The sequence below is a fragment of the Taudactylus pleione genome, unplaced genomic scaffold (genome assembly GCF_031769625.1).
Source record: "Taudactylus pleione unplaced genomic scaffold, aTauple2 ptg000086l, whole genome shotgun sequence".
NCBI classification, from domain to species: Eukaryota; Metazoa; Chordata; class Amphibia; order Anura; family Myobatrachidae; genus Taudactylus; species Taudactylus pleione.
The window spans coordinates 27,112,821-27,137,073 of NW_028284488.1; the positions used below are offsets into that span (position 1 = coordinate 27,112,821).

General features: G+C 43.6%; 1 protein-coding gene across 2 annotated transcripts in view; it reads left to right on the forward strand.

Moving 5' to 3' along the window:
- The first annotated feature begins 1,360 nt into the window (after positions 1-1,360).
- Positions 1,361-24,253, forward strand: part of PCLO (piccolo presynaptic cytomatrix protein) — a 345,027-nt gene continuing 322,134 nt past the window's right edge. For both annotated transcript variants that reach the window (XM_088468800.1, XM_088468802.1), the window contains exon 1: positions 1,361-1,575. In XM_088468800.1, coding sequence (XP_088324926.1) covers positions 1,361-1,575 — 215 coding nt within the window. The remainder of the gene's footprint in view (positions 1,576-24,253) is intronic.

Below are 24,253 nucleotides of genomic sequence, written 5' to 3' on the forward strand. Positions count from 1 at the left end.
GACCGATTTAATATTGATGTCTTCTACATTAAAGTATTTTTTGCCATGTTATCAAAATACTGATACTCATGTGGCAACTGCAGTTTCCCCACTACTCGGAATAAATAAGCATAGGCCCCTTACTTTGGGATAGCTGCTCCCTATCATACTTGGTGGGGGTGTCATTTCTGGAACACGAGCACCATCACTTCCTTGCAGTGGTTACTGGAGCAAACAACATACCCATTTAGACTCTACACCACAGATGAGTCAATGCAGGGGGTCCATCTGCACCTTAAGTGATGACATACAAACGCTAGTTCTTAGGGTTGGTTACATTATGTGCCCAGTAGTGGTGGGAGAGATGTACTACGCATCGCATTTCGGATGCGGTACATCCCAACACTTATTGGGTACATACTGGTGTTAATAATGCCGGTATGTACCTAGAATTGCGTTTACAATCCCAAATGACTGCTCTTCCAAAAACTGCTGCCCTTTGTGAAGAAGAGACTTCTGAGTTTATGACCCAGAAGTCCCTCTGTACATGCATCTTTAGACGTGCGCACCATGGGGGATGCTGGGAGAGATTGGATCCCTCCCAGGGCACAACACAAGAAACTCACAGGTTTCTAATGGGCAACACCATCTATATATAGCATTGCCCACAGGGTCTAAGCTCCGGAAAGTAACGTATTCCGGAGCTTGGTACATATGGAAATGGGGACAAAACTCCAACAGTTTTCTGAGTTCTGGTCGCATTTTCCCTTTAATACATTTACTAATATGGTACTCACATCTTGCTATTTTACTGGGTTAAACAATATTGGATTTGTTCTTGACTGAAGTCAAATCATTATAGTTTCTTTTAAATTTTATTTGCCATTATCTAGATCTCGCTATAAACATTGAAAAAGGTATAGTATAATGAAAAGTGAATGTGAACAAAAACCTCTATTCTACCTTGCACACTATAAGGCGTGGGGTAGACATAACTGAGCTGGCTGTAGATACCACTAGTGCCGCAGTGTTACACACATATAAGGGTCACTCTATTACATTTGTGGCTGCAGCAGTCCCTGAAACCCGCTCACCCGCCTCGCTCCTTACGCCGGTGGAGAGTGTGTGAGTGGTGGTGATGCGCTGATCACCTGCCGGAGCCGAGCATGCTCCCTGCACACGGGAGGAGGAGACTAGTAGCAGCAGTGGTTGGGTCTCTCTAGCCGGGCAGCCAGGATCAGTAACGCCGGAGCCCGTCATTATGGAGGAAGAAGCGTAGGATTATAAGGGAGACGGGGGAGATACGCTCCGTAGCTAGATTACAGGCTGGGGTGATATATCCGAGCCCCGGGCACCGCGTACAGCTCAGCACTAGCGTGTCATGGGGAACGAAGGCAGCGTAGAGGGAGGAGAAGGGCTGGGTGGATATCCAGAGGGGATGGCAGCGGACGGGAAAGGGGGCTTCGCCCAGATCCCCGCTGGAATGGAGGCTGATATGAGCCGGCTGAGCGAGGAGGAGAGGAAGCAGATCGCCGCCGTCATGTCCAGGGCTCACGAGCTGCCGAGAGGGAGTCAGACGGATCGCCCGGCGCTAAGGCATGGTGGCATCTCTCTCTCTCTCTCATGTTATATACTATGCATGTCATTATCTCTGCCGGTGACGGGGGATACTCCCTCCGCTGCTCACACCGGAGCATCCCCCGTCACAATATGTCTGATGATCTGCGGACAGCTCCAGTCTCATTCCCCGGCCCCCGAACCATTACATCCTCCCCCTTCCTGAAGGACGTGACACGCTGTGTGTGTGTGTGTGTGTGTGTGTTTGCAACCTATCCGTCCCTGGGTCACCCTCTAGCTCCCCGGTCACCGTGTCTGTTGGTGAATGTATGTATGAGCTGGGTAACCCATGATACCCATATAGAAATTACATACATAGGTGGCAGCAGAGGGTGTGATGCTGGGACGTGCCCCCGTTCTGCATGGATGAGTCTGACGGCTCTCACTCAGAGGTGCAGCCCTACACTGTTCCGGGATCCTGTCTCTTTAAATAGATACCCACATATCAGGGCTGGGAAGTCGCCTCCTGCTCAGTGGGAAATGGTTAATTATTGAATGCTTATAAGATCTCACAATTTTTATAGAATAGGGAAGGAGGTATTGGCGGCACGCCTGCGGCATTACATCTTTGCTGCTAGTCTAATAGTACATTATTATGTTGTTTTTAGTGTGTGATACAGGTGTCATAGGGGGATCTGATTGTATTACTGTACCTTCTCAGTCAGTAGCAGTGCCTATGCATTGCGGTGACCAGGCTCCTGCCCTAGCGGCTGTGGGATTAGCCGTGGTTTCATTACAGCTCCCTGAGCCTTCTCCATGGTGCTGAAGTTCTGTATGCTGCTGCATAGTGCTCACATCGGGGCCATGCCTTGTGTGTATAACGTCGGGGCCATGTTCTTCACTAGTGAGAAGCCCCCACAAAGCATTAATACAGTAGTTATCAACAAGTGTATCACATTTATACATGGTTACATTTTAGCTGAGCAATATTTATACCAATAACTGTATTGCATAACTAGGTATTACCGTTATATAGTGGGTACTTGTTACATAGTTTATTGTCTATTTGCATTTACTGTTTTTGCGTTAGCTTGTATTATAGCATCCTTTGTTTGGATTACACATTTTCTTTAAGGATCCATGTGGTTATATGCGGTTAGTTGTGAAATATGTTGGAGTTTTTGATCGTAATTGTAACATTATTTACACTTAAATTAAATAATATTTTAGTATAGCTTGTATACTGCACATGTATAGATACAAAATACAATCAATCATTATCTACACTTTCATACTGCAGAGATTAGTTGCATGACATTAATGCATATTAAAGATTTGAATGCTGTGGTGAAATCCATTGATGCTTTTCCTTACTATATAGTACATCTCAAACTGGCAGGTACACGGATATTCTATGTTATATAATTCTATAAACTTTAGCGTATTGGATTTATATTCAATTCTGTCTTTTAACAGAGGTACAATATATGCTATTTTGCAGTGGTGCCACTGAATTTATGGCAGTGAGAGATCATGTAATATAAAGTGCACTGAAACATAGATTTACTGTACTGCACATTCCATTCATTCATTAAAGATCAGTGTAGTCTTTCTGAGGGACAATATATTGATATACATCACTGTGCCATCAATGAAAATCAGTGCCAGAATGCATATTGATTGTAATTCTAGTCTATTCATGTTGTTATGGTCCTCCTTTTTGCTTTTTCTCATTTTAGATTTCTTCTACAGGGCAGTGACAAAGCCATTGGAAATGGCAATTTGCATATATTATCAAGCTAAAGGGAATGACAACATCATTAAGAGAAGTTTATGTGTTGTTGTTTTTTTTATATGGACATGAATTGGCTGAAACTCTGTATTGTGCTGATTCTGGGTAGAAAAATAAATTAACTATTGATATTTTAGGAAAGCAAGTATTTCACAGTTGATATTTAAACATAACTCCTCTTATCTTTACACATATATTATTATTGCCATCCATGCTTGCCAATTTTAACTTGTTTGATTGTTTTGGTTGACATTAATAATTAATTTTTTTCTTTACTGCTATTAAAACATAAACATTGAATTATTGGAATATCAAATATTGTTGACTGTAGAAAGCACTGCTCCGTATAAGTTCACTGACCTGGGAATAATAGCGACTGATTCAATTAAGGAAGTTGGAACATCCCTGCGCTGTTCAGCTGCTGACATATTTGCCCTGTACTATAGCAAAATTGTTAGTTTTCCTGTACACCTCTATGGGGTGTGAAGAAAAACTAGCTGTGATGCGGGTCACAATGTGCCATTCTGGAATGGCACATAGCAGCCAACGTTTATAATTGAATGGCTCCCATAGTGACAAAAACACAATTTGCTGAGGGATATCCTATTTTCAGGATTGCACTGAACAGCAGATTCTCACTGGAGCCTTTCACAGTCAATTTCTCATTAAGTTAAGCTTTTAACTTTGTCATCTAATTTACAGAATATTCATGTTAGAGAGAATATTGGTAAATGTTTTGGATACTTTTGTTTTACCTTTATGTAACTGTAAATTTGAGTTTTAGAAGAAACTGCTTTACTTCCATTGGGACAGTTCCATTTATTTTTAATTAAGTTAGATGTAACTAGTAACTGATAATTTTGGAAAATGAAAATGAACTAACACCCCTTTCATACAGAAAAGCAATTTGCCGGGTCAAGGATTTGGACCCGGTAGTTTGCGGATCAACACGGATCCTTTTTCTGTGTGAAAGGGTCAACCTGGGTCAAAATTCCCGGGACTTCGACCCTGCTTTTTACCAGGGTAGAAGTCCCGGGAATTGTGACCCAGGTTGACCCTTTCACACAGGATAAATACCTGGTTTGATCCACAAATTATATGGTCCAAATGCTTGACCTGGCAATTTGCTTTTATGTGTGAAGAGGTCTACAGGTTGGGACTGGCAAAAAAACCTGTGCCTCAAATGCCGGGTAAAACCCGGGTTTTTTACTTTTCGCTGTGTGAAAGTGGTATAAGTGTGCAATGAACATAAAAATGTCTGTGATAGGGTCTTTGAATGGTTGCTACACACAGTAATCATAACCACAAGCCTTGTTGCCCCATCACTGAAACTCATTGTGGTTTTTCTTCCTCCATATACGGTCTAATGGTTTTCTGTGGTAAATAGTGTTTTGCTACTGTTGCACAATATCTGACATTCCTATGACAAAAAAGCAGAAGGGTTTGTGATTATTAAAGACATAGGCCGTAAGTGCATTGCAGTAGAGTATGTCATATTTTATAACTGTTGCTTCACGAAAGTAGAAAACACTAGTCAATAATTCAATACTTTCTCTTTCTTGCAATCACTTTTACTAAAAATTTTCCTGAACTGAGCAATTTATCTTTAAGCCCGGTCTTATCTTTAAGCTTGGTCAGTGAATTAATCGGTTGTCTGATACAGGGCACTAAGTAGGGATGTGTGAGCGGTGCTGCTGAACTGAGCACAGGCCTCTGTGGGGGGCACCGTTGCCGAGGCATGGCCCTTGGTTCTTGCTAGCAGGATGCTTGAAACGCCACCCTGCAGCTAGGATCATTGCTGCAGCGCCACCCAAAGCGTCCTTCAGATAGGCACTGCAGTCTGAGCAGCCGATTGGAGCACCCTCGGGATGCTCTGGCCAGTACTGCACTTACCAGTACTGGCGGCCCCACTGCCTCTACGCGAAGTAATGACATCATGCCCTTTGGGGATATGGCCGGCACAGGATGAAGTTGAGCCCTGTTACAGCACGTGGCTGACACCATCTTTTTGAGCCTAGCACACTGATCTAACATGCAGATGAAAAATCCTGCCAAGAAATTATTCAGTACAGAGAGTTAAGCAAACTTAGTTTACTTTGACGGTCTCGGAATAGAGACTCCTTGGTGTGATGAGTGTCCCCTGGAGCTCAGCAGGGATTTCAGTCGAAAGGTAGTCAGTGCAAGGGTATTTCTTTTTTTGCACACTAATTTCTTGTAATTTCTTTATTCCCAGTTTGAATATTATGTGGATGAGAAAATAAATATTTTTATTGTATTAACTTCAATACAATGAATAGAATGCAATATGAAAGCTTGAGAAAAAGACAGTGTTAGGTAGGGAATATACCCCTCAAATTAAATGTTTTTCAACAATTTTAAAGAGGCACATATGATTTAAAAGGATATGCATCTTAGTCTTCATTCTAGCACCCTGCACGGAAGTGGATAGATCCTCTTCAGTTTTTGTACCCTGGCGTCATCAGTTACTGTCCAACGTCATTTCCTACTATCCACGTGGACATAGATATGGGGGAATATAAACCTGTGGAGAGCGAAGCCAGCCAACGCGCCTTAAGCGTGGCAAGCGAAGGCAGCCCGCGATGGAACAAGTTTCTTTTTTTGGTGGACTGTATGGGCATGGAAACGTACTTCCATCCTCACTGTACGTCACATTCAGGTACTAATACTGAAGGGTAAATATACCTTACCCACCATGCACCTGTCACAACCAATGCATTTCCTCTATACTGCCTATTGTGTCACTCTCTGCTCTGGTGCTTCTAGCACGCAAGTTACTGTATATCAGATGCAGGGTGCTAGAATAAAGACTACATCTGCGTCTGATTTCACTGCCCAAATATCACTAATCCTTCATGCACAGAGTGACACAAATAACAAAAGTAGCATCCTAGTGAATTATCTTTAATACAGTAATTAAAAGGGATTCATAAACAATTGGTGGTTTTATGTTGTGTGTCCCACTTTATTGACAGTGCTTGGTAGTCCTCTTCCAAGATTAACTAGTATATGGCTGGCAGTAGCTGTTCCAGGTTTTCAGGATTTTGTATAATACACACTAAAAACATCTGTCACTCTGGTATGGGTACCCATCTTTACTTCAGTTGGGGATTGTTTTTATATTCACATTACCAATTTTCTGTTAATAAAATTAGTCAGATACAAGTGCAGGTATATAAAGGTGAAAATTAATTGTAGATAAAAATAATAGATGATAAATAAATTAATTTGAAACAGTTAAACCCCAAAGTGAATTGACATTACATATATTTTAATATTTAACAGTTAGATAATGACCATTACTTACTGTAGTACTCTTTGACAAATACATGCTAAACACCAATATGTAATAACATGGTTTCAAATGTCTCAATTTTTCATATATATAGGGAATGCACAACCAATAATATTACATGACCTAGTGCACCAAAGCAAAGTTGGCATCTATATATATATATTGAGCAAAAAAAGTGTAATAATGAAAATCATCTTTTTATGATTTGTCTAGTTAATAAAACTATAACATTTTAAAGAAAGACAGTAATAAAAACACACATCATACATTGTTACTAATAACACAATCGATGTATTGATTAAAGTCAGTGAGTAGGCATATGAATTGGATTTTCACAGAAATATGACAGGCATCAGGGAGAATCTGCTGAGTAATTCCCTGCATTAAATGGTTCGAGACCTTACAATTAAGTTTAATCTGTTGCAAGCATTAGGACTTTGCTTAACTAGAGAAAAATCCTCCCGGTTCGCTTAGCAGTTGGTGAAACAACTTCGTTATTGGATCCAGTTAAAATGGTAAAGTTGCTAAACAATAAATGGTATATCAACTAAGTTACAGATGGCATGGCTGTTTAGTTTTATTAATTCAATTGTTGTTCTGTTCTTCCACTTGATACAGCAGAATCCTTAACAGCCTTTCTGACATTCAAGAAAAGGAGTCAGAAAAGTTTATCCTTCTCTACTATGCTAAAATATTTAGGGTTTGGTTTCACATCAAATTCTTAAACTACATATATGAAGTTTGGTGTCTACATTCCTCATCAGTGGTATCATACATTTTAAAGCATTTAACTTGATGCTTAACCACTTTCTCCACTTAAATAAATACCTATGTCAATCTACCAGCAACTGGACTCCTTAGGACTGATTCAGAGGTGGATGCACTGCTGATGTTGGACACAGTGTAGCGATTTTTTGCTTCTGCACATGTATCTATTGGTGCGTATCCACTAGGCAATTAAAATGAGTGATTGAACGATAATGACATCGTTATCGTTCAATCGCTCATTAATCATTCACAAATCGGGTATTAAAATGTCAAAGACGACCAGCGATGCGCGCTCCCGCTGGTCGTTTTCCACATCAATCATCTCCCGAACATGCCGGTCAATCTGCCGGTAACGACATAATGGGCATATTCGGGGATGAGGGAGGGAGCCTGCACTGAACGACATATAGTTCAGTGTAGTCACTACAGGGGATGAGGAACGATTGTATGATTACAATGTTGTAATTGTACTGTCGTTCCACTATCTGCTAGTGGATACGCACCTTTAGTTGCACCACTGATTGTGTCTGAACAGAGGCCCTCATTCAGAGCCGTTCGCTATTTGCGTTCATTCGTTCAAAAACTAGGGGTGGCTATTCAAATGAACCGTTCGCTGTTTGCGGTCTGTTCACGCCTCTAGGTCTGAACGAGCGAACAAAACTTGTGTTCGTTTTTTGGGAAAATACGCCCCCTGGCTGCTCGCATCCTACGTCATGTCCGCTATTTTTTAGATTAATCGAGTACATCGACAAGGGTATGAACTGCTCGCTATTCTTGGGGTTGGTGTTTGCTACCACAATTGTGCGAGCAGTTCTGACTATAAAATAACCCAGTGACGTGGTCCATGACGCTGCTGTTTTAAATATGCACACCCATAAAACGCCCGTTTTGACCTTTAAGCACGCCTGCGTTCTGATTTCCACTCCCCATTTTCAAGCACCTTCCCCTGTTACCACCCACATACGCCTCTTTCTGTCACTGAAATTATCAGGCATTCGCTATTTTGCGAGCACATGAATTTCGGCCGCACTGACTGGTTAGCGCATGCGTATAACGATCCGTACGCATGCGCAGTTGGGCTAACATCGCTCGGAACGAACGAGCGGCCGCTTACGAGCGGCTCTGAATCAGGCCCAGAGTCACAATTGTGATTTCAGACACACACAAGTTGAATTGTATTGAAAATGTAGTGGGCATTCCTGGGCGTTGACAGGGATGTGTCTGAGCGCATGAATGGATATGTTCAATCTTATGAGCAAGCATTGGCATATGTAAAATGGGTGCAGGGTGTGCAGTCTATACAGGCCCTTGGGTCCTGCAGGGCCCACGCCACACACCCTACACTCAGACGTCATGTCACCAGCGATCTGGGTCAAGGAGGACCCACACCGCACACCATGTACCTAGATGCCATGTTACAGAAGACCTGTGTCCAGGGGGACCCACACCGCACACCCTGCACCATGACACCACGTTATCTGAGACCTGTGCATATGCAGGAGACTCTGGTACAGTTCCAGAGTTTACTGCACCACAGGGAGGAGTGCGCCCACACAGAGTAGTCTGCACACGGGCTCCCTCCGCTCTTAAACCGCCTCTTTGGGCATGTTATGGAAGTGTTGCAGGCGTGTCGGTGAAAGTGGTTGCATACACAGCTGCTCAACTGTTCACATAGGACGTCATACTCCTATGGAAAAACTGCACCTGCCATATGGCAGGTGTAAGTTTCAATGGATCGACCGATGGTGTGTCTAAAGATGCACCAGGCGGTATTTCAGTGTGTACGGATGCTGAAAGTGGGCATTTCTGTCCTTGCACATGTGGATGCATGGATGTACACAAGGGAAAGGCTTAATATTTGCATTAAGTCACAGATGGGCGAACCACCAATAAACGCAGTTGGGAGCGCTTCTGCAGCTGCCTCTGAATCATCCTACTTAACTCTGTACAAGTACCTCTCTAGCTGCGGTCACTGTGCCTTCTCTTCATGATCTACTAATCGGGGGACAGAAGTCAGATAAATAAGAGAATGGGGGTCTGCATCTGCATTGGTTGATTGGGAGAGGTCTTGACCTGAGTTGAGCGTTTGAAGATAAATACAGACTGTGAGAGCCCATTATATTCTCAAAATGCAAGAGCAGTAGCTAATGTCAATTGAGGCGGCGTAACAGCAGCAAAACATATGGCTTAGAAATACATATACAATGTGCTGCTAATGTGTTTGTGAGTTTAAAGCGCTTTCTATTTGCATGCATATATATTCAGAGTGCTTCACTTAGCCAGATAAGCTTTATCCTCACCAATCCTCTATTGCTTCTACTTACAATTCTGCCCCAAGATATATCTGTCCAACAAACTGTTGAGGTTCTGTAGTGGTTTTGTAATGTAAATGATTAAAATCACTGCTACAGTAGCAACAAGTATGTAACTTTCAGTGCATATGTTTCACATGCATCAGTATTACATGTGAATATTTTCTATGTTCTGTTTTGAGATTTGCCTTTGAATTTGTTTTCTCAAAAGTCAAAATCTTCTTGATACAGATTGACATAACTAGTTTCAATTGTTGGTCTTGAAAATTGTGATTTAAGGACTAGTCATCATTTTTGTTAAGGACGAACAAATTGAGTTTGGTTTATTTTATTTGTAAGACGGAATTACAGTATATGCACTCTTACCCAAATATTACAATTGAGCTTTTTTCCCCTCACAGGGGACAACATTTTAATCCTCCCCTGAAATCAGTATGAAAATGGTTTCAAGCCAGTAAATAATAATAATAATAATAATAAATAGATTAGGCAATGGCATACTTAACAGATGTGTCCTGCTACATCTTTGCTGCGCATGCAGTGAATCGCGCCGAACAAGGCGTGTGCCCGCGAGCAGATATGCGCACTGCTTTCGCAGATGTGCCTCCATAGGAATGCATGGTGCAATCGCAGTGCGCGCCATAGCGTGCCATAGCTTATGCTGCTGCGGGCAATCGTGTGGCGTGATGCGTGCGCACGTTTGTAGTGTGATCGGCAAAGATGTAGCAGGACACATCTGTACTCTATTATCTTTCATATAAATGACACCATAAGGGCTCTGTAGCACAATGCATTGAAGTAAAAGATATAACAAAATACAAAATGGTACAGACAAGAAAATAACTATACATATATATACAGTCAGGTGCATAAATATTGGGACATTGGCAGAATTTTCATATTTTGGCCTCTATTCACCGCCACAATGGCTTTGAAATGAAACAAACAAGATGTGCTTTAAAAAGTGGGAGGCACATATAGAAACCATTGTAATTCCTACACCGTTCACCTGATTTGGATGTAATTACTCTCAAATTAAATCTGAAAGTCTGCAGTTAAAGCACATCTTGTTTGTTTCATTTCAAAGCCATTGTGGTGGTGAATAGAGGCCAAAATATGAAAATTCTGTCAATGTCCCAATATTTATGCACCTGACTGTACAAGGTACAAAAGGTAAAGGGCCCTTTACAATCTAGAGGAGCTGTGGGTGGACATAAATTGGTCTATTTATGAAAGCTTGGTGAGAGATAAAATTGTGAAAGATAAAGTACCAACCAATCTGCTCCTAACTGTCATTTTTCAAACACAGCATGTAAAATGGCAGTTAGAAACTGATTGGTACTTTATCTCACAATTTTATCTCTCTCCAAGCTTTCATGAAGAAACCCGTAAGAGAGCAAAGCAAGAGGAACAGAGTATAGGAGTGCACATGCTGCTGATCAGGAGGAGATTGGCGGTAGACTTCAATGAGTAAATTCGTTTTAAAGGGGGGGGGTGTAGAGTGACGAGACAGAAAAAAACAAGGGCAGCAGAGTTAAGAAGAAGGGTAAGGCAGTAGATGGGAAGACCAGAGATGAGTACATAGCCATTGTCGATGCAAGATATGATGAGGGGATAAGAGTTTTAGTAGCATTCAAGGTGAGAAAGAGAGAGATCTTGGGAATATTGCAGAGGTGGAAATGGCAGGATTGGGAGGGGGACTGGATGTGAGAGAGATTTTGGAAGCACAGTGATATCCAGCAGGAGAAAGATGACAGATAGGAGGTGACATGGGTAAGGACTGGAGTGAAGGGATCAGGATAAGAGAGGAAAATATGGGTATCATCGGCACATAGGTGGTAACGGGGCCCAAAGGAGCTGATGTCACAGTGGGAAATGGAGTAAACGGAGAAGAGAAGGGGGAAGCTGAGACGAGGTAGAGGTGGGTGAAGGGAAAGAGAAGTAGTTGTTTGTCAAGTATAAGGTGAACCATGAAAAAGCTGCGTCATGGAGTTCAACGGAGTGTATGGTTTGCAGGAGGATGGGGTGGTAAACAGTGTCAAATTCTGCTGTGAGGTGGACGGGAATGAGAATAGAGTAGTGGCCTCTGGATTTGGCTGAGAGGAGGTCATCAGTGAGCTTGGTAGGGCAGTTGTGGTGCAGTGAAGAGACCACAAGCAGTTATGGGAGTCATTAGCCAGTCGGACTTTGTGTCATGATGGAAAAAAAGAAGCAATCAGTTTTATAGTTGCATAGTGCTCAGTGTACAGCCAATATAGGTGTAACATGACTGACAAAGAGGCTGATTCAGAGTTGGTAGCAAAGCAAAAAAGAGCAAGTAACTGTGCACCTGGGCTAAACCATGCTGCACTGCAGGTGGGACAGATTTAAAATGTGCAAAGAAATTTAGATTTGGGAGGAGCTTGTCCTACAGATGTTTCCTTTCTTTCTGTTGCTTCAAACATACCAAATAGTCCCATTTGGCATGCCAGGCTCCGTGCTACTCGGCCACGCCGAGCATCTTTTTCGCTCAAAATGTGCGTATTAACGGCATAATTAAAACACATAGAAGTGACTAAACTGTGTATAATACATAAATGTATTTGCATTGCATCTCTTACAGCGCAACATGGTTTGTCCACGTGCAAAGTTACTTGTTTATTTTGCATTGCTCATAACTCAACATCAGCCCCCAAATCTGTTTGTGCTATTGAAATGCCTGAAAGCTTTAAGTGTTAATAAGCTGTGAGACATAACAGTAAATCCATTAACTCAAACTGTGTATACAAGGAGTATTCAGCATTCAGTCTCCAGGTGCTGTGGAACTACACATCCCAGGTAGCCCTGCCACAGTTTTAGCATGCCCTGATAGCAATACTGTGGCAGGGTATGCTAGGATATGTAGTTTCACAGCACCTGGAAGGCCACATGTTGAATACCCCTGGTTTATACCTTCCTATTATGTCAACATTAATTCATTTAAGTATATTGATATATTTTAAAGTTCATTCAGTAAGCACAAGTGGTATTATTCACAGCTAATAAAATGTATCCTTAATACACTGAGGGGTATATTTACTAAGCCTTGGAGGGAGATAAAGTAAACAGTGATAAGGTACCAGCCAATCAGCTCCTAACTGCCATGTCACAGACTGGGTTTGAAAAATGTCAGTTAGGAGCTGATTGGCTGGTACCTTATCTCCGTCGACTGTATCTCCATCCAAGGCTTAGTAAATAGACCCCTGAAGCTGTTATTGGCCAGCACTAAATACATACAAATTAATTGTGAACTGCACAACCATAAACATTGTCAATATATTTAAAAAATTATCCTTACCCAATTCATACAAACACTACTCTAACCAAACAATATAACATGTTACTAGTAATGGATATTTCATGTGTTGCTATATTGATGTAAGTGACTCCTAATGCTATTAATTTGTATGGAAAATCAATAATTACTTAATTTTGCTAATTACTGATCACTATTGCAAATGTACTGTATTAACCATTATTTTTTCCAACTGTAATTAGTAATCAGCACCTGAAACTTGTCTGTAATAAATGCATAAGTAGGTAGACAGTATCCTTCTTTAATGTAGTGTGTCCGATTTGCCTACTGGCTTACTGGCAGCTTGGAAAAAAACAAATCCTAATATTGTTTTCCTTAGGGTACAGTTTAGTTTTTCCCAATAGTTGATAAGCCATGAGAGCATGTGTTGTGATATACATAAAGTATCTGAATTTTATCTTTAATATTAAATTACAGCATTCTATGCTTGTAAGGGAACAGGGGGCCTGATTCAGACCCGGTCGCAAGCGCTGAGCGCTCGCAACCGGGTCGATGGTGGCCCAGAGCGCATGCGCACGACGGAGCTGGCTCCATCGTGCGCACGCGCGAGACCCGGATAGCGAAGGGTAGTCCGCCACTCCGGGTCTCGTACCAAAGGGGGCGTGCTGTCAATGTTGAGTGACAGCACGCCCCCTTTGGTGGGCAGGTCGGCGGGGTGGCTGCCCAGACGGAGGCGTTCCCATGGGAGAGCTTTCGGCTCTGTTTGAGCCGAAAGCTCTCTGGGGCTTGCGGCAACGAGACCCTACCACAAGGGTCTCATCGCAAGCCCGATGGTCGCGATGGTCTTGAACATCGCGACCATCTTCCTGGCCGCTCGATATAGCTGTGGGTGGTCACCCACAGCTATGCGAGCGGCCAGGAGGCCGTTCTAAAAAAAAAAAAAGACTGGCCCAGATTCAGAGCGAGCGCTCTGTCAGAGCGTCCGGCTCTGAATCAGGGCCTGGGTTCCTTAGATCATTCAGATTGACACCAGATATAGCTGCAACACATAATTGTTTAGTATAGAAGGTTTACTTCAATAATATGTAACCTTAGCAGCATAACAAGCATGATAAACAGTCACCAGGTGAGTACAGAGAGCCTGATTCAGAGATGGACGCTTATGCTGCTGTGTCTGTGTATGCAGCGCCTGTGCAAAATTATGCAAATGTCGCAGATGCCTAGATTTGCTTTTCTCCCCAGTGCCTTCACAAATCCATGCATCTGCATACAATGATGCAGAATTGGTTGTAGATCCATTGATGATCGGGCTGCTAAGTAACCCTATGGTTGCACAGAAGGGCCGAGTGTACTGAGATGTGGGAGCCATTTTTATTGTATACAGAATCGCAGATGCAGGCTGCGACATGCCTTGAAAATGGTTGTGACACACTTGCATTTTCTCTACCGCTCCCCTATTACCTCCCCCAAACACTCCCTGACTGTCAATCACACTGCAAATAACTAATCTCTGCAAGCGACAACAGTAATGTATCTTGATGCATGCGCAGTGCCACTTAGTTAACCGATAGACGCTCAACTGCGTAAATATCAAAATTGCATTCCCAATATGACCAGTGATAAGAGTATTAGTTCTTAACCTGAATACACACCTATACAATTGTACAGGTGCGTATGCAGGAGCGTTAGCTGTTAAACGACTTAAAGCTGTAACTGTAACTGTCGGAAAGAGATGTCGCATTTTATGTGCTGTTTAATATGTTAGATGCCGACCTCCCAATTCCATAGAGGAATGTACACAATGAGCTATTTCTAGCTCAGTGTATATGGAGTCACAGGGGGTCAGTACACACTACTCATGTGATCGGTAGCAGTTAACCCAATCAGCCGAGTGATGGCAAAGATGTGCCAGCTTTAGTCAGTCCTTTTCCTCGAGATTAAATCAACTTTCTCCCTTATATTCCTTGGGAGCTCTTCCAATACACACAGAATAGTAGAAAAGGGAGGGGGGTTTAACCCCCTATTGTTCCTCAGCACACTGAATTATACTTGCAACAATATATGAACACTATATGGTAATAGAACTTCAGAGATATTCTTGAACCTGAAAAGTACTACCAGATTGATTGAGCAGCTGCCATTTTTTTATTTATTTTTTTATTTTATTTTGACACACAGAATAGTGTTAGGCTGCAGGGTGGGATCAGAGCATCTCAAGTGGCTTAGACACACACAATAGCCTGGCTGTATGAGTACATTAAATTGATAAATTTAAATAACCTGTATTTAGCTGGTGGCAATGGACAGAGTTACCTCACTCATAGACAGGGGCCCCGAAAGGGGGGGGTACTAATTACCTGGGCCCGGGCTTGCTGGAAGGGCCCACCAGGGGGCCTGACCCGGTGCGCCCCCCCCCTCCGTACATCACAGCAGCCCAGCACACTGTGTGCTGTGTGCTGGGCTGCACTGGGAGACTCCAGTGCCTGTGGGGGGAGTGATAACACTGATTAGGCCATGTCCCCTTTACCTGGGCCCAGTGCGGCTATCCACGCACCTGCTCATAGAGTGCTGGGAGGTGGTGCTGCTCGGCCAGGCTTTCAGGTGACCGGACTGACCCATATGGCCATCACTACTTCTGGCATTTGCCAGGATTGCCAGATAGTCCAGTCCTGTAATGTAATAACATACCTATAAAAAGCAGAATACACAACATTAATAACCAGTGTCGGACTGGGACATGAAGGGCCCTCCGGGGCATGCAGTGGTAGGGGCCCATGCTTAAGGGGTGTGGCCATCCACCAGAGGAGGTGTGGTCAGCCCCCACAGATGCTTGGCTAGCCATTAGGCCAATTAGGCCAAGCTAGGTGTAGTTTCTATAGAAGGAAATCAAGCCCCCATGCTGATCACTGGTCCTGCTCCACCAGGTAACTGCATCTAATAGAGTAACAATCTATAATTTGAGGTCTAGAACCTGACATCTAGAGGCAGTGGTGGCCAACTGCAGATATCCCCTGTACCCCTGTGGGGCAGTCCAACCCTGTTAATAACAATACTGACTAGGTCACTTAGTCCTACATCTGAAATGCAACAGTTTTCTATAAGCTAAATGGTAAAGTCTGTAAAAAAACCAGGACTATAAAAGTATCTGAATGTGTCACAGTACTATGAAACACAAGGTGCATGGCATGGATTGGTGGTTAGCCCCTTGTTTTGTCACAATGGTGTATTAACCACTTAACTGACAATTTTTTTTCCAAAAAATGCTCAGAAATTTAAATTTTTTATGATTGAATTAGGTCAAGAACATCTTTTTAAAACTTTTCCAACACGATTTTATAAAAATAAATATTTTTTTAAACACTGTATACCATAATAATAGGGATCGAGATACACTGGAGCCTGCAGCCGCATTGGGAGGGGGTGCCGCCGGATGCCTAATCACTGTGGCCAACAGTGAACGGGACACACTGGAGGGGCAGCCATGGTTGCAGAGGGAGCAGCAGGTCCCTCTGATGTAGGCGGCTGCTGGAAGATTAGCTTCCCGCTGCCGCCTAGTGGGCACTTCTGACTGGTCGCATCAGACGAGACCATGTCAGGGAAAGCCAAGCCTGGTGTGGTTGCATCTGATGCGACCGTGCCAGGCAAGTGGTTAAAGGGCAGTAAAGCAGTCCAATTTGTGATCCATGGGCCTGATTCAGAGTTGTACAGTATGCCAATGTTCACGCAGGTGAGCGATTACCGGGCGACTGCGCATGCATCACAGTCGCAATGTGCATGCTACACTAGCCCAGAGTATTTATTAAAAAGTGATTGACAGGCAGGGGACATTTTGTAGGAGGTAACAGGGAGTGGGGAAAAAAACATGGACGTGTCACAACTGTTTTCATTGTGTGTATCAGCTGCAGACTGCGATCCTGTACGCCTCCAGTGTCTCAGTTACTGTACACATTCTGATTGACCATAGACTCAGTATGGAAGTTGATATTTACGTGATCTGTGTCCAATGCTGCGTATGTGTACATAGTTGTGGACAGCTGCGATGGCTCTGGTGGGCATCTCCGTACAAGTCACTGCTGCTGCATTAGAATATTTTAACACATTCACAGCTGCGAGAACTGCAGCTGCGGCAGCATTAGCGTACAACTCTGATTTAGACCCCATGTATTTTAGCAGGGTACTGTAGATGTAATGCCATCGAGATGTAAAGACATAACATGTTCAGGGTCTGTTTTATCTACAGTAAGTACCTCCCCTAGGCCAAGGGTGTTGTACTGTGTTCCCAATTACCCCAATCGCATTGCCTTGCCCATAACTCCATGTCAAGTCACTTTGGCCCTGATTCAGAGCTCTGAATCAGGGCCCACCTCCATTAATATGGAGCGTCCTCCTGGACGCTCGTATAGCTGTGGGTCACCACCCACAGCATATACGAGCGTGCAGGATGATGGTCGCGATGGTCTTGACCATCGCGACCATCGAAACTGCGAGCAAAAGCCTGCGGTTGGGTTTTTCAACCGCAAGGCCAGGAGTGATTTTGGCTCTATCAGAGCCAAAATCACTCCAACTGACATCACTAGTCATGTCAGTGGGGCCGGCTTCAGACGGTAGGCGTTCCCTTGGGAACGCCTACGTCTGGCAGGCACACCCCCGGCACGCCCAACAAAGGGGGCGTGCTGTCAGTCACCATCGACAGCACGCCCCCTTTGATGAGACACTCCGAGCGAAGGAAAGTCCTTCGCTCGTCGGGTCTCGCGCATGCGCAGTGGGGACCATCGACCCACTTGCGAGCGGACAGACGCTCGCGAGTGGGTCTGAATGAGGGCCTTTATGTTCTCCACTTGTACTGCCCCTATTTGTAGCAATGTGCAGCCTCTGTGCTATGCTTTTATACCTGTCCAGTGCAGTAAGTTGATAATCAGTTAAGGATGCCAAAATGATCTTTCAGCATAAAATTAAAATGCTATGCGATTTCTCAGTGTGCTCCATTAATGAATTAAATTGAAAGATCAGGTCTGGTTGCAGAACTAATCTCTCATATTACTGGAATAGCTGTGTAAAAATTAGCAGTCTGCAGTCTGCACTATTATTTCAGAGCTTCCATCAGTAGCTGATTAATGATTATTGTCCTCCATATCATATCCAAAACTGCAGTCACCGTATTACTGAGCCTTTGTGGCCTTTGTCTAAATCCGAACCAGGGCATGTCTTATTCCTGCTAAGATTACTCCACCTTGTAGGAAGGTAACATTCAGAGGTATATTTACTAAAGTGAGAGTTTTTGAAAGTGGAGATGTTGCCTGTAGCAACCAATCAGATTCTACTTTTAACTAGCACCTTCTAGAAGATATATTTAGAATCTGATTGGTTGCTATGGGCAACATCTCCACTTCTAAACACTCTAATTTTAGTAGATTTGCCCCTTAGAATCAAAAGCTAAACTAGTTAGAACCTTAATTGGATACTTTAAAGAGTAATATATACATAATGCAATCAAATGCAGGGCATTGCCCATGCAGAAGCTGTTGAATCATGTACAGTACTTGTCAGAATTCACAATGTATTTGTTGAGATGTGACTAGAGAATTTATTTTCATTTCAGAAAAAGTAGAATTGGATAAACTGGGAAGTGAGTAATGTATAACAACAAGAGACATCTAAGGGCCTGATTTAGTACGGATCGCAACTGTGAATGCAATAGTGATTACACACGCAGTCTCACTGCGAAGATATGCTAATCCACTGTGATCGCTATGCCGTCTCAGCAAACATAAGGATGCCCACCTTACCTTACATACATCCGTAATACTTAGCAAGACTGCGAAACCATCGGTAACATCGAGTACCATCGCAGCCTCATGCATACTTGCACAAGCTCTGACCTTACTCAAGCTACATATTGCATCGCCCCTGCAACGGCATTCAAATACACTGGCACGCCTGCGTTTCCCTGACCACCCCACGTCACCTCCCCCAAACAGTTCTTCCTGTCAGTCACTCTGCAGTGGGTCTGCGTAGTCACTGTGATCGCAGTCCCGTGCGCAGTGGCTGGTCCGCGCACGAGAAATGTGATGCATACGCATGCGCAGAATGCAACAATCAGACAATTGTGTGCAATATCGCAGTTGTGATTCTTGCTGAATGAGGCCCTAAGAGCTTTTGAAAGAGAACAGACAGCCTCTGTAGCCTGGTATAGCTTGCCACTACCAGAGCAGCTCATGCTTTGTGGGCCAACAGTTTTCGGGATAAACAGCACAACCTATTTAGAGCAGTGGCTCTTTAGTTATTTCCAAAACTGGTGCACATAAAATACTTGCAGCAAAATGAAAAGCTTCAAGGCCTGATTCATCACGGATCACAATTGCACCCACGTATGCAGATCGGCCGTTGGTGCGTACTGCGCATGCGTATGCACTGCAGTGCGCGTGCGCAGGTTAGCATTGCAATCGCACTGTGAACATGAACACAGATACAGGACCTCATTCAGAGCCGGTCGCACAGAGCGTGCGGTCGGTCTGAATGAGGGGAGGACGTCTTGAATTTTCAAGACGTCCTCCTTTGCGGTGGTAAGGCTGTGGGTTAACAACACCCACAGCCTTACGACCGCCTAAGGTGATGGTCGCGATGGTCAAGACCATCGCGACCATCGGGGCTTACGACAAGACCCTAGGGTAGGGTCTCCCTTGTCGTAAGCCCCGGAGAGCTTTCGGCTCTGTCTGAGCCGGAAGCTCTCCACTGACATCACTAGTGATGTCAGTGGGGCCGCCCCCAAACGGTAGGCGTTCCCATGGGAATGCCCCCGTTTGGGCTGCCACCCCCCCGGCCCGCCTTCCAAACGGGGTGAACTGTCAATCAACATCGACAGCTCGCCCCCTTTGGATCGAGACCCGCTACAACCGGCGCTGTCGGTCGTAGCGGGTCTCACGCATGCGCACGACGGAGCAGTCGTGCGCATGCTGTGTGGGGGGGCCATCGACCCAGTCCGAGCGCATCAGCGCTAACAACCGGGTCTGAATGACCCCCACAATGCCATCGCAGTGAGTGACGGGACGTCATCGTTTGGGGGTGGTGACGGAGTGGTCAGAAAAATGCAGGCGTGCCTGTCTGTTTGAATGCTGTTGCATGGGTGTGCATATATTAGCCACTGCGACGGCATATGCAGCTTGTGTACTCTGCGTGATGGGCCGATGTTACTCGCTGTTACCGATGTATTCGCAGGACTGCGAGGGCTTATGGATGTGGGCATCTCTATGCTGACTGTGCAGTTGCAAACATTAGCATATTTTCGCAGCACAACTGCATGCGATTATGCAGCCGCGATTGCAATAGCGGTCTCTGATGAATCAGGCCCTCAGTTAGCTGTTACATATTAAAATACAAGGCTGCTTGGTTTTACTAGGTAGGTGAAATATTTAAATTGTACAGAAATTCTAAAAAAAGATAGATATGTAAAATCTGCTTATGCAGTGCGACAATTGTATGCAGCACTGTATAGAGAAATATTTCACATTCACATCAGCCCCTGCCCTATTGGAGCATGCAATCTACGCTCCCTGCTACACAAGCACGCAACAGGGTTATTTTTTGTCTAAATTAAATTATCAATATATATTCTGCAGCTGCCCAGCCAAGAACTGTACTTAACGAACCCCAAGATCTATCCCAGTGATGTTGAGTGATCAGAATCATATTCCTGGAGACCCTTCACCCGTACTTCACCAGCTTCTGCACGATCATCGTCACAAGATACTCCCTGGTCTTGAATTTAGCTGGTGTTTCATAGAGCTGTTCCTTCAACCGAAAGGTCACAGTTCATCCCACATTCTAAAGGTCATTGGCTCTAACTCAGCGTGCATGCTCCAACTTTCCAACTCAGCAGTGGCTTCATTGTTTCACTCAGGGCTCTGGTATCTGCCTTCGCCTGACACAGAATTTCCTGGATGTGTGTGGCTCCCCGAGCATGTTTGGCGATATTCTGGCTGCCCCCTCCTGGAGTGGGCAGCCAGGTCAGCACAGTGGGGGGCGTGGTGCAGCATAATGGTGCTTGGCGGGACATGACGTGGCACTGGGGGCTGAGCGGGGGCTTGACCATGTGATTGCATCATCGTGGCCCCGCTCCAGCTACACAATGCCAAGATTACCGGCATTGTGAAGGAGTGGGCGGGGCCACAATGACGCGATTCAGCGAGAATCGCTTCACCTGCCCTCCCGCTGTGGAGGTGTGTGAGTAGGGTTGCGTGGGGTCCAGGGGTATGTGGGCAAGTGGCGGCTGGCCGGGAGACCCTTTGCTCACATTTCCAGACAGCTGCGAACACCACCCGATTTTTGGGAGCCCCATGGCCGTATCTGGAAAGTTAAGCAAGTATGTCACCAGGCCTGCTCTCATCCCCCGATCTATTGTTCCTTCCTTCTTGATGGTAGTTGGAGGGAGCTGTCAGCAGAGACATGCCAATTGCTAGATAGACAAAATAGTTATAAAAATCGATTTTGTATATGTATTCCTAATTAATGGTTTCTAATGTCATTACATAAATTTCATAGAATTAACAAATAATAATTTGTGTATCTATAATGGGACAGAACATTGCTTACACAAACTGTGTGATTCAGACTTGGAAGAAAAGCAATAAATGGAGCAAACTTGCACCATGACAAATCCATGTTTCAGGTTGGGCATATTTAAAATGTGCAAAGAGATTTAGAATTTGCTGAACTCTAAGTTGCAGTGTAAAAATAAATTTGTCCAGCATTTGTGGGCTACATGCAAAAGCAGCCAGTATTTACTCCCATCTCTGAATCAACCCCATAGTTTTCACAAATCATTATACATACAGTATATAAATGTCACTTATGAATTATTTATACTTAACTTACTTTTTCTTAACCCAACAGTAGTCACTGTAAACACTCAATTATTAGGAATGTAGTAGAGGTGGAGGACTGCATATACCTGACCCACTGAAAATCAAAACTCCTAACCAAAAGGTATTAGTGAGGGGTGTGGCATGAGTAGTCGACAGATTGTCAACATGGACAATAGGTAGATCACCAATATGTTGATATACAATTAGGTCGGCATGATTAAAATGTCAACATGTTCAGAATATCAACATTTAACATGTCGGCACCAGAACGTCAACATGTGTTTTTTTGTTTATTTTAGCCTAAAACTAACCCTAAACCTAACCCTAAAAATCAACAAAATAACATATGTCGACATTCTGGTATCAACGTGGTAAATGTTAACATTCTAAATGTGTCGACATTTTAACAATGTTGACATAATTGTATGTCAACATATTGGTTGGCGACCTATTGTCCATGTCGACATTCTGACTGTCTACATTCAGAAACTGTCAACATTTTGGTGTCAACATTCTGACTGTCGACCTACTGAATGTCGTCTACCTGACCGGATACCATTAGTTAGATACATTATGCTAGATATATACAGTCAGGTGCATAAATATTGGGACATTGACAGAATTTTCATATTTTGGCCTCTATTCACCACCACAATGGCTTTGAAATTAAACAAACAAGATGTGCTTTAACTGCAGACTTTCAGATTTAATTTGAGGGTAATTACATCCAAATCAGGTGAATGGTGTAGGAATTACAACGGTTTCTATATGTGCCTCCCACTTTTTAAGGGGCCAAAAGTAATGGTTCTAGTAGTGCTAGTTAGCGTTCCCAGGGGTGACTCCCAGGTTACCTGGCTCTCAATGTGGATGCATTTATGTATGTGCCTTTATCAGGAGGCCTTACATTTGACAAAATTTTATGTGCCTTTATCAGGAGGCCTTATAATTGGCATATTTTACATTTGGGGTGAGCGTTCGGGCGTAGGGCTCCCAGGGCTGGTCTGGCTGGACCCCCTCATGGCAACACCACTTAATACACATAGTTGCTTTTTACATCACATATTATGTTTGTATTTTTTTCATGTAATATTTCACATATATTTTAACCCCTTTTTCCAACACTCATTAATTAGCCTTACACTTCTATACTTTACACTGCACTGTCACTCTTTTACCATTTTTCGTGTGATGCCCTGGGGGGGTCCTGGGCTGGACGTTTTTCGGGGTGCACTGCGCCCCGGACATGAACCTCCTAATGTTAGGGACTGCTAGTGACAGAGAAGCCGTGACGAGGCCTAGCAGCTTTCCATGTATTTGCAAATACATGCAACTAATATCTCTGAATTTCTATGACCATATAGTCTTCATATATTGTTGCAAGTACTATTCAGTGTGCTGAGGAACAATAGGGGGTTAAATCCCCCTCCTTTTTCTATCCTGTTGGGATGCCCACCAGCTATGGCGCGAACTCACCAATGTGCGTGCAAAGATGCACCATCTTATACTGTAGGTTGGAGTCCTGTCATTATGATGTGCACTGCAGGCCACATTCAGCTATGCAGTGGAGGATTTAAACTGATTAAGTTATGTTTTCTTTGAACCTTGATAATAATGCATAATAATTCTGCCATTACAATACATGGATAGCTGCTGCCAGATAATTTGATTTAGACTGGTTCTCCCAAACTAGAATTCTGGCATACTATATCATCCAACAGACTGTCCTGTGAATCCAAATTCTCCTGTCACTTCCTTTCATAGTGTCCCACTTGAATGTATTACAGTATATACTTTAGATCTTATGGACTTGCTGATTTTCTCCAAGACTGACCAGCAATCTACAGGGTAAATGATGTATTTGAAGTTACAAGGTGGTTTCTGAGGTTAACAACGTATATTGTATATATGTTTTATATTATGAAGAGTGCTGAGGTATGTGCTTTAGGCTGTGTGTAGCAAGTAATGAAAATAATGTAATGGTAATATTTACAGACTTTAATGTGTGAAAATTCACTGCAGCATTTTATTGTAATGCCTTATGGCATGAGCATTTTCCATGCAAAAGAACTGAAAATTAAATCAGCAGCTGGAAAATGCTGTTTGACCATTGTAGAAGGCCCCAGTCCTCTGGTGTATCTACTGTAGGTCCTGGGTGTGTAATGCACACAAGCCAATGAGTCAAAGACCCTGTTGTCAAAGACCTTATTGTTTGATGGGTCCCTGCCATCCAAGAGTTCCCTAATCACTTCAGCTGTATCAAAACTGATAGATTTATAATGCACCTGTGGACGCCGTGCTGTGCTGCCTGCACCACTCACTCCACTCACTGAATCATTGATAAGTGCAGCGAGGGCCAGGAAGACACCACCAGCATTGTAACCCCCCTGACACTTTTCA